Source organism: Ptychodera flava, chromosome 12 (genome assembly GCF_041260155.1).
Source record: "Ptychodera flava strain L36383 chromosome 12, AS_Pfla_20210202, whole genome shotgun sequence".
Taxonomy (NCBI): domain Eukaryota; kingdom Metazoa; phylum Hemichordata; class Enteropneusta; family Ptychoderidae; genus Ptychodera; species Ptychodera flava.
The window spans coordinates 12,649,213-12,661,446 of record NC_091939.1 but is presented as its reverse complement, the minus strand read 5'-3'; the positions used below and the strand labels follow the sequence as shown (position 1 = coordinate 12,661,446).

The 12,234-nt window shown below is 35.6% G+C and overlaps 1 protein-coding gene across 5 annotated transcripts in view; it reads right to left on the bottom strand.

The window, feature by feature from the left end:
- Positions 1 to 3,719: 3,719 nt before the first annotated feature.
- Positions 3,720 to 12,234, bottom strand: part of LOC139145035 (trafficking protein particle complex subunit 11-like) — a 42,878-nt gene continuing 34,363 nt past the window's right edge. For all 5 annotated transcript variants that reach the window (XM_070715954.1, XM_070715957.1, XM_070715955.1 and 2 more), the window contains 10 exons: positions 12,160 to 12,209; positions 11,513 to 11,604; positions 10,355 to 10,486; positions 9,393 to 9,458; positions 8,577 to 8,684; positions 8,162 to 8,213; positions 6,936 to 7,044; positions 5,507 to 5,732; positions 4,854 to 5,021; positions 3,720 to 4,501 (listed from right to left, as the gene is read on the bottom strand). In XM_070715954.1, the coding sequence (XP_070572055.1) occupies positions 4,460 to 4,501; positions 4,854 to 5,021; positions 5,507 to 5,732; positions 6,936 to 7,044; positions 8,162 to 8,213; positions 8,577 to 8,684; positions 9,393 to 9,458; positions 10,355 to 10,486; positions 11,513 to 11,604; positions 12,160 to 12,209 (1,045 nt within the window). In that variant the 3' untranslated portion in view covers positions 3,720 to 4,459. The remainder of the gene's footprint in view (positions 4,502 to 4,853; positions 5,022 to 5,506; positions 5,733 to 6,935; positions 7,045 to 8,161; positions 8,214 to 8,576; positions 8,685 to 9,392; positions 9,459 to 10,354; positions 10,487 to 11,512; positions 11,605 to 12,159; positions 12,210 to 12,234) is intronic.

The following is a 12,234-nucleotide window of genomic DNA, read 5'->3' as shown; positions in this document are numbered from 1 at the left end:
AGGATTAAAACATGTAAAGGCAACTTTCCTGAATCCCAACTTTGATATATTCTGAACCACCATTTATGTTATCTAAAAGAAATTGTTCATAATAGTTTGTCATGATAGGGTGGTCAAATAAATAGAGATAGAAAAAGTTCTAATTTCCATTTATGGTTGACTTGGTAAGGATAAAATAAGATTACTTTTTGAGGAAAAAAATAGAGTGGTCAATTAAAAGAGTGGTCAAAGTGATAGGGTTTTTATGGTAAAGCTCGGCTGTAAGATTCCTCATGTGCTATTTATAGCAATTATGCAATCTGTGTAAACAGTGCAATGAAAGTGTAACATGATTCCTTATAATGCTTTTGATGACCTTGAACTTCTTAAGTTTCAAACATTTGTCTCTTCAGTGTGCTTTCTCTGAGTACGTACAGTCTCAACTTATTCAACAGAACTCACTTACAATGTTAATTTGAAAGTTAAAATGTGCTTGGTTAATAGAATGAAAATACTGATATTAAAAGATAACCAGCTCAAGAGTCTTTATAACGTGACAGATATGCTGTTTTTATGACGTACATTGTAAATCTTGATTTAAGCAAGTCTTGTTTACTTTAATTAGAATGTAATTAACTCTCGTTTATTTGCTATTATAGACTAATATACCGGTAGTCTGTTGAAATATGCAAATCTGTATTTTTACGGAATTTTTTCCATTTTGTGTCAGGTCATCCTGAAATGAGCTATAGTAGTATCAAAGATATCCACCTTCTTCATCAATACATGTATCACAAAAGGTTATTCACTACATAACACAGCAGAGCTCTGTCACTGTTGAGTCGCTTGTTTTTTCAAAACCGCTGGTCAGACAGCTTTAATATTTGGTTTACATGTCCCTAGGATGACCTTAGTGAGATAATTTCATAGAGTCAGGAAATACTTAATTTTGTATCCATGTCTATAGTAGCTTCAGGGACTTTGGCCCTATGTTTTAATGCTTTTGATGCCCAAAAGACCATAGAAATCTCTTATACTTCGAATCAGCCATCCTGCATATTTCTAACATTCATCAAAACCTCATTTCTGTTCAACAACTCATAAAACAGTCCACAATGCAGGATTGGTGTACATTCCAAAACTACATGTATGAAAGACCCCTAAAATCAATTAGATAAAAAGGGGGTTAGAAATTTCCCAAAACTATCTAACCGGTGCTCTGTTTGGCTCCATTTTTCCGAATTGGAACCTTGGAACCAGTCTATGTATCAGTATCAAATATCAAATATCAACGCACTCTGTTCAGCAGTTTTTGACTTTTTGTCGTTTACGGAAATGGACGACATCAAACACCGGTTGAAACCACCTCTATATCACAACTTCCAGTTGTGATAAAAATGGAATACGATCGATGTTGAAATAGGTTCACTCCTTTGTGTTTTTCCCGGTCAGGTGATATTTGTTTTTTTCGTCATAAGATCTTTCCTCATTCTCACAGACTGTGCTGAATGACCGAATCGGAATAAGATCGACTCAGGAAAGCACGGAACACTTGGAAATATCCACACCATAAATTCATTGCAAATAGATGACAGGCCCAGACAAGGTGAAGTCCATATTATATATATATATATATATATATATATATATATATATATATATATATATATATATATATATATATATATATATATATATATATATATATATATATATATATATATATTGATTGATTGATTGCTATCACGAGGAACACAATCGCTATGGATTCGCAACCACCTGTAAACGTAGCTATGAAGCTATAAAGAGTCAGGGACAGCGTAGATAATCAATCTGGCAGACATTACCGATAAGTCTATAAGGGAATGCGGTGCTGTTCATTTGCTTACGTTCTTTTAAAACGGTCGATCGATCATAACGATAGGCGTCACGTGATCGTTGTCGGTCATTCTACGTTATGAATAAACACAAGTTGTGCGTTGTTTTTGTTTTATCTATTAGCTGTGGCAGAGAAATTCATATTGTTGTTGTGACTTGATACATGATATATATCTTATAGCGATTTTGCTGAATTTATTTTCTGCCGATGTGAAACGGAAACTGTTTCAACACTTCAAGAAATGCCAAATTCGTCACCAAAACCATGACATTCCTAACGAAGGAAATTCAGTAGGGTTTCCTGGTTCTCTTGCAATCAGTCTAATCTTGATAACTTTTTGGAGAAATCACAAACGAAGACTTTCGACTCACATACTTGTCTGAACGCATTCGGCAGAATGAAGATTCTTTGTACGGGAGGTGTAGTATAATTGGTCATGGAGCCAGCTATCAGCCATTCGATGGTCCAGGTGTGCGCATGCTCTTTGAAAGGATAATGATGGCAACTTCGAAGAATCGTCATAGCACAGCGCCGCGCCCGCAAACTAGTCCACGCTAAACTCGACACCTTTGCATAATAGAAACGCGTTTTGCAGATTGTGTGAAACGGACCCCATTCTGCTTATGATAAGTTTCAAGGTTTTGTTCAATCGGTTTTCGTATACAATATCATCGCAAAGTGTGAAGAATGCACGTGCTTGCCAGTGAACCTATGCTGCTGGAAATGGGAAGTTTTGGCGAGACTTCCAGATAGCTCGATGGTCGCTCTCATTAGATATCTATATCTATTTCAGCCGAGATTAAAACAAAAAAACACCATTATCGTTTAATTCGGAGAAAACGAATCTGGAAAACAATCAGTCCATTTGAAAACGGACACCATGTTGTATCTACTTTTCAAGAAATTTGACACAGGGAAAGTTTCCAGATACCAAATTTATCATAGGATATTAGAATTAATTGCCTAATTACATTTTTCACAATTTATCTTTAAAGATATCAAGGGCAAAGATGATCAAGAGATCTTGAAAAAGGTATCGAATGATAATTGCTAAAGTTAGCATCATATTTCAGAGAAACTTTTCTACCAGAACTACATAGGCAGCATTTTCAACAGAAAGTGTATGACAAAGTTTATCTATGTGTCAATCCATGAGTTATCTTACCTACCTCCAGAAAAACTTTGGGGTAAGAGACCCATGAAGTGTAAAAGTTTTAAACTTCTGCTTATATAGTGCTCAGATCAAATTTACCCTGTATCATAATTACCAATAATACTTAGCAATACCATGCAAATTTAGCTATAGAGAAGTAGGTCATCTCAAATTTGCCAAGTTTTGAAATACGAAACAGCTACAATTTCTGATAGAATTTTCAATGTTTAGAAAAATTGTCTTCTCACATTTAAAAAAAAATAAATTCTGGCAGGCTGTAAAGATTGAAAGACCTGTAAAATTATTTCTGCTTGTATCTCCCGTCGTCCTTAGGGATGTTCTGAATGGCATTACTAAAATACTGGACCTCATTTTACAAGTCAGAATGATCCTAGAGGGTCCACAAGTTTCCAAAACCTATGAGAGGCCCCCTAAGAAAATGTTTTTAGGGAAAGAGGCCCCCTAAGAAAATATTTATTTCCTTACAGAAGATGAGGCCAAGTTTTCTACAGGTGTGCTGAGTGAACTAATGATATCAAAACACAACTTTTCCTTTGTGATACTTGACATACAACATACATGAAATCTTCAATAGTTGAAAGTGGGAGTTAATAAAGATTTGTTTCAAACCATATGCGACCTTGTTCTGCTGGGTGGGATTTAACAAATCATCATGTTTGAAAATATAACACAAAGACAAAAACCTAGTACAGTGATTGGCGTTTATTTCAATAAATCGACTTGAATATGATAAATTCTCTGAAATATTACACCTGACAATAGTGTGTATACCATACTGAACCACAAGGACATGGCTCTCACTATCCCCTACTGCACCTGCTCCTGCAAATATCCATATTTCCATTTTCTCAAATGCTGGTTTCCATTTACCAAGCAGGAAGAGTAAATACTGGACTTCCTCGTATGGATTGAGTCCTAATTTTCCGTGGATAAAAGCTCCCCCACTGTCGGTAATACATGATTTGCAAAAGTTTGAAGCATAAATTTCACAATTCGTTAAGACTGACATGAATCTGATATTTAGTGAGATACACGAATACCGAACACACAACAGTTTTACTCAGATGCTGGCAAAACTGTCTGCACAAACTACAATTTTACGATACTTGTGGGATTTTCATGAATTTCATTGGCGTATTCTGCAGCTTGGAGAAAGACACTGTTTTATCTATATTTTGCTTTTTACAGTCTACACTGACATGCTTTTCATCAAGAAGTGAATTTGAAAGTGTTTCCCAGAGGAACTATTTTCTTCAATATATACTCCAACTTTGTGATGTGACGGTAAATTTAATTTACTAGTTGGTGTTTGCCAGCTATCAAAGGTGACCAACTCCATGTTTGGTTGAAATTCCTGCATCAGCTGTATACAAAACACTTCTTCTTAGCCAACCCATTCATGAGGATGTAAGTTATCCCTGTTACAATCAGCCTTTGGCAATCTCTGCAATTCCTTCTCTGCCTTGAGGCTGGAAAAGTGCAAGGATTGAAAGAAGAGTGTTTACAAACATGTAGTCTGAGTACTGGATAAGAAAACCTTGAGTAGTATGTCTTTCCCTGGCTTCATTTTGTTTGAGTAGGACAAAGATATGTAGAAGTCAATAAGCAAGGGCAACACCTTACCAATAAAGAAAAGGAAGCTGTGTTGATATTGTATTGAGTGAATCACTTGTTGGAAAAACATCTTTGAAATAAAACATATTTTTTCAGTAAAAACATTCATATGTAGCAGGACATGTCACTCAAAGACAAGGGTTTCAGCCCATGTTTATCTCTACACAAAAATGTGCTCCATCTCTGCATAGCAAAATAAAAACTCACCTTGATAAATATGTGAGTTGGCAGCATTCGCCCACCCAGGTCATCCGCTACTCCTGGATAGCGAGGCATACTGATGTGTAACCTTGGCAACTTGACATAGCCAGGAACAAGGGGATAGAGGTTATAGGTCAACTTCTGGCTGTTGCTAGGCAGCATCCTAAAACACACCTGTATTTGATATCAATTTGGAAAGGTAATGAGAACCGTTTCAATTGAATGCAATGCCAGAAGATCCATCCAAAAATGCACCTGCTTTAACCAAAAATAGCAGCATTAATATCAACCAATCATCTTGGTTGTGACATGTTACCTTGACCTGCTACGTATTAACCAATTATTACATATCTCTTTTACCTTCTGTGATTCCTTGGACATGACCTTTAAAATACTTATGCAAGAAGTAAGGGAGATAGTTTTGTGGCATGGAAACATCTTGGGTGACAAACGATCACGGTAAGACACAATTATAGGGCGCAAACATCTATGTAAGACATAAAAAATACTGCAAAACTCTGCTCCACTTTGAATCATGAACAATTACAACTTTCTTAATTAGTGTAAAGGAATGACTTCACTGGCTTTTGAAATATCTGAGGTCACATTTACAGTGATAATCAAAGATCAATACAATGTTACAGATGGCTTGGAAATACCTGTTTGTGTCCAGAAAACATGAATGCTTCACTTGGCTCCATGCCAGCTTCAATTTCCTGCACTATAGGTGTTCTGTTATAGATGGTGTATTCAACAGGCAGAGAGTCTCGCACTCTGCCGTGGGATGGGATGTTGGTCTCGATGAAGAGTGGGATATTCTCAATCATTACGCTGGGTAATGCTAGTATGGTCTGCACAGCAGGAAGATTATCATCACAGGATGTCCTGTAGGTGTATAGATAGTTAAATAATATCTATCTCAGGTGTAATAAATTGTTAGATAGTAGTGTCTTTCTTTGGTTGAATGGATTGTTACATAGCATCTGACTTAGGTGGAACAAACTGTTACATACATGTAGTATCTATCTTGGGTGGAACAAACTGTTACATAGTATCTATCTTGAGTGGAATAAACTGTTACATAGTATCTATCTTGAGTGGAACAAACTGTTACACTGTATCTGACTTGGGTGGAAGAAATTGTTACATAGTATCTGACTTGGGTGGAACATATTGTTACATAGTATCTATCTTGGGTGGAACAAACTGTGTTACACAGTATCTGACTTGGGTGGAACAAAGTGTTACATAGTATCTGACTTGGGTGGAACAAATGTGTTACATAGTATCTATCTTGGGTGGAACAAACTGTGTTACACAGTATCTGACTTGGGTGGAACAAAGTGTTACATAGTATCTGACTTGGGTGGAACATATTGTTACATAGTATCTATCTTGGGTGGAACAAACTGTGTTACACAGTATCTGACTTGGGTGGAACAAAGTGTTACATAGTATCTGACTTGGATGGAAAATATTGTTACATAGTATCTATCTTGGGTGGAACAAACTGTGAGGGTGACAACTGGGCCTAAACCAGTGGGGTATCTCCCAAAAATTGAGGTGTCTAGGGAATACGGATATGGTCACCTCTTTGGGTTATTTTTTTGCTGTATATACACCACTGAGGCTTACTATTATTGCAACCTCCTCCTGACCAGCTCCACACAAGAGCTGACCAGGAGAAATAGGATGTTTTCAAGACCACTGCACAACCTTACTAATATTTCAAATGAAGCATACTATTGTAAAATCTGCAACTATTGAAGTCAAGAATTCAGTAAATGTGGTTCGCTGCTACACAGTATTCAATCCATTTTGTTGAATCATACTGTCAAAAACACATGGATATAAGGTCATGAAAAGGGCCACGTTTGCTCAAAGCAGCCTAAATTTGAGATAAGTTTTCAAGAGTGGTCAATCTAAATGTATTCTTGACATTTTCTTGCCTTTAAATTAAAGACTTGTACTATTAATGGATAACACCCTACCTTGCTGAAGACACATGAAAGATGTTCCCGACACGTCTCATAAATAAACTGTTTCTGACATTCTTTTCTATGACAACATAAAAATTTAACAACTTACCTCTTCCAAGTGATGGAGTAATGACCAATGGGAACAGTTGTCTGTTGGTGATTGACAGGTGCCATGAGACAGAAACACTCACTGGCTCCTTCATTTTGCTTCAGAGAGACTGAAAAGAGTGAACATTTGATGTGCTTTTATTGTTACGGCAGAAGTTAATAGCTCATTTGCTTTGTAACTTTTCAACACAATAATTTCAAATTTCATTTCATTTCAGTTTATGCTGGTTATAAAAGTGATTAAACAGCTAAGCCCTATACTTCCAAGTTCACATGTCACCATTAGATCAGGTTGGTTACAATTTGTGAGGTATAGCAGGTCCAATATGTTGCATTTAAAAAAAATAACTTGAAGGCCTCCAAATACCAAGATACTGTAAATATGATTTTTAATGACCAAACCTTCAACAACATACCATGCTAAGTAGGTGACGTAATAACCGTGTCAGTATGAGTCGAAGACGAGTGGTGACACTGGTCAAAATACGTATAGATTTGGCTCAATAGTGGCTAACACTGACTTGGCACCTGGGGAAGGAATACTGTCTGGCAGGAATAGGGTTGAACCTATAGCAGGCAAAACACCATGTCCAGAGTATTACATGTAAAATTATGGGTATTCAGTACTCAATACTTGACGGTACCACTGACAATTATTTCCCTGGGCTAAAATACCACCTTTCTCAGAGAGAAATTTTTTTAAATATTGTCTCTGGCATTTACCAATAGTACAGAAACTTGAGTTTTTCAGAGTAATTCTAATCCTTTGTGTTTCAAATACTATTTCAATGATTGCAAAAGAAGAACTGTCTCTGGTGTTTACCAACAGCACAGAAATTTGAGTTTTTCAGAGTAATCCTAATACTTCGCATTTCAAATACTATTTCAATCATTGCAAAAGTCACGACTGTGAAGTGTGCTTGAGGCATCTAATATTCTCATCAACTTGTTGATAAAGCTAAATGGTCTGTATTAAAGGTATACTGTCACCTGTTCCAATTTTGCAACAGTTACCATGGAAAGAGAAAATCTAACCAATCACAGATTTTAAGCGGGTGGCCGCTTTTTGAATACAGCACCCTCACATGGGCATTTTGAATACCAAGGAATGCCCCTTTGACCATATATGGGCATATTTAGATTACAGGTGACTGTATACCTTTACTTAGACAGGGGTTAGCTCCTCTTTTGTTGAGCAGCTTGCATCCAGTAAAGACTATATTTTACCTGATGTAAGCTGTGACTCCACCTTTTGGTCCACTGTATTGACTTCATTTGACTGGTGAATAAAATTTGGGAAGAATTATTTACAACGTATCGAAAATTACCCAATTTTCAATTGTTCAATTTTCAAAATAGGGGAAAAAGTGACTAAATGTATAATTAATTTTGGACTGAAAATGACAATTATATCCTTTCAAATGCTTTGATCGCTATCTTTTGTCATACAACTTGATGTGTTATTTTATAAACGATCTTACTTGTAAGATATTGTGGTTAACACAAATATGAACTTGAATTGTACAAATGTTATAAAACACTAAATATGTAAAACAGAGACAGTCATACTAGGGTTAAGAACTCTCCAAAAAAAGCAAAACCACAAACTTTAGTAAATGCGCAGTTTAAAATATGTACCCACCAAGGATAGGTGACTGGTTTCTATGGTTACAGGCCATGGTGATGAACATTTGATGTCTGTCAATAGCAGGAATGGTTCATCTGAATGTACATGTTCTATTGTTTCAAACTGAGAATGAAATGTGGAAGAGAGGAAAAATAAAAATATTGATGATGCATGAAAAGTATCAACATGGAATATATTCTGCTACAGTATTTATACTTTAATATTATTAAGAGTGCTTTTGCAAAATCACAACATCTTAACTAAGTTTTTTTTTAGGGGGCATAGGTATTATAGTGTTGATATGAATTGTACAGAATATCTTATCAGTAAAGAAAGATTTTAGATCAACATTTGTTCAAGAATTCATGGCATCAAGAGATTACTAAAACTACAAAGTTTGCTTTGTTGGTCTCTACAATTTGACCTTGTGACAATACTCCGTAGTTGCCTGGTGCTTGTTTGACAGGTTGTACTCTACAATTAAGGGCGATATAAAAATTGCAAACCCCCCACTGCTAACCGACAAGAATTGGTCACAGGTTGTGAAAAGAACAAACCATTCTGCACATATGCAATCTGCAGATACACATATATATTGACACTACTGTGCATTATGAATGACCATCGTACTGTTGTGCTATCTGATTCAAACAAAATCCACCTGCCTGTCTGACAAACTTTGAACTTTTTGATCTCAAAATGAAATGTAGAAGCAAAACAAATCTCAGTGCTGTTACATAAAACTATTGAACAAAGTATTCCTATGGGCAGATTATTGTAATTCACTGTTGTTTTTTGCAAACTACAGGAAAAAAGGGAAATAATATTTACCTTTAATGAAGCAAGTTTGATAGATACATCATACGGCAAAACTGTGTGTACCACAACATATTCATCCTGTGTAGTGTAACAATGATGGAATGTCTAAGTATTCATTGAAGGTCTACACATACTGTATATTCATTGCTCGGATCATTTCATACAATATGATATGATCTTGCCATATACTATGTTGTGCACGCATCTCCACACAGGGAACTCAGCTGGAACGATCAGACACTGATATCTCTGAATTCATTGTACATAATTCATACTTTCAATCAATGAACAAAACATGGGTAAGAGTGAAGACAGCATTTTTAGTATTTATTGCAAGTAAGCTAGGGAGTCATTAGGGTTAGGAAGCACAAGGAGGACAAAGCTAGAGGCCCCTAAAACCCCTTTATTTTGTATCCCAAGGTTCGTGTCCACCGATCCTCAATCACGCCAAACTTTTCTTGTAAGTAAGTTCAATACTTTTATTTTCAAACCAAAAATGATATTTTATTGATATTTTGAGTTTTGAAAGACTGTAAGTCTCATGAGTGTAGGAAAATTTTAAAAAAATGATAAATTGACAGGCTGAATGGCAAGAACAACATGAGAAAGTCAAAATCTAAAGTGAACATTAGACTCAAGCAAACTTTGCACTCCATAATATACTCAGCTTCGCCTTGTACATCATGTTGACTAAAGTTTGCTTTCATCCATTATAGGCTTGAAAGCGGTACATTATTGCTTAAATAGAAATAAAAAATTTACACGGTGCTAATGTAATAATTAAGATAGCATTTTCTCCATTACATAGAATAATGTTTACTGTTTCTTCTTTTGCAAAATGATATTTTTCCCTTTGGCATTGTCCAAATGCATCTTATGAGATGGTTTGCAAAAATTTCAGATGCAAAGTCACTGATGGGTATGAGAATAACATTCAGATATGTTGACGTTACCACAACATGTCTTTCACTTACTTTGAAGCATGTGCACAGGACAGAGGATACTTGCTTTTCATGGTTGACATTGATCTTGACCTGATAAACAGTTCTTATTGATATACTACGACTGCCTGTCTCCAGGGCTCTGATGTAAAGCTTCTTTTCCACCTGTTGTGAAATTCAAAGTCAGGTTTAGGGTTTGGGAGGCATGCTGTTTCGTTGATGAAACCGCTACATGTCTGAGGTATGAGTCAACATGCCCAGTTTCATTTTAATGCTGTGCACTTCACTGTTGGTCACAATTAACTGGATAAAAATTTTGGCTGATGACATCCAGGCAGACGCATTATGTAGCCATCAAACAGACCATGAATGGAGTAATCCATCAACTTCTACATGATACTGGCTATCACAGGAGAAAGTCAGGCAACATCACCAGGTTTTTTCTTGTGATTGACTTCTTGTGCGTAAAGACTTCAGAATTGTATTCTGATCTTTCCTGTCTATTATATGACACGATGCCTTTTGTATGCAAAAATACTATGAAAACTTTCACATTATTTGACTTTAACTTTTTCAGGGGAACGAATGGAGGCTTTGCACACTTTTGTTCTAAATGTCTGTGTGTCAGAAAGGAAGACCGATGGAATATTCCATTGCTTGCAGGCTCTCAGCAGATCTCAGAGACCATTGACAGTGAAACTACAGCATAATTGATGAATTGTATAGTTCAAACAGGCAAAGCTGTCTACCGGACAGTAAATATCCATGCCTGTGTTGAACTACAAACAGTGGAAGTGATTGCACCCATACATTGTATATCCATCCTATAACATACTTTATAATATAAGCAGACTCATTCAGTCACAAGGGTTAGATTTCACAATAGCCAAACTGAATTTAGACTCCATTGTGCCTAATCTTTGCTAAACTTGCAGATCAAACTATCTTCTGTAAGTTTCCATTTGCTTTGATAAACCATCCCCTCCATGCCAAATGATAGTCTAAATATTGATGCTTATCTTAGAAATATGAAAACTACACTCTCCTTTTTTCAATTTGAATTTCTCACATTTTTGGAATGTCACAGACACAAATCAAACCTTAAACAAAACTCACCTTGGTTTTATTAAAAAAAGTCTAAATAACTTTTCAAAGGACATAAAAATAGCAGCGTCACCATGATTTCCTCACCTTTTCTTTGGTCTGCAGTGATCCCAGAGCAACATTTCTTATCCTGGGTGGACCTGTCACTGATAGTGAAGCCTCATCCAGGAAGACTTGAGCTGATGTGAGTCAGTGAAAATAAAAATCAACATTGATTACTCTGTCACACTCTCTTCTTGTAGCAACAAACAGAGAAATTGCCATCAGTCATCACTTGGGTAGATGTTTATGTTCAATAAGTTACCGGTACTTTGAGTACAGTGCTCCTGGCAATGTAAGGGATATGTTTATTTGATATCACTGCACATTGTGTAAACAACCATAGACCCTCCGTTTTTAGGGTCTATGAACAACATATATATATATATATATATATATATATATATATATATATATATATATATATATATATATATATATATATATATATATATATATATATGTTGTTTCATAGACCCTATATATATATATATATATATATATATTATATATATATATATATATATATATATATATATATATATATATATATATATATATATATATATATATCACATATATAACATATATAACACATATAACACATATATATACCGGTATAACACATTGATAACAATGACTGAGACAGGGAATGCACACTGGTAGGACAGTAGAGGTCACATGACCTGACTCACTTGTTGTTTCCAGTGTTGCATCTTGGTTTTCTTTCAGTCCGCAAGAAATACTGTGAATCAGACAAAAATTGACAG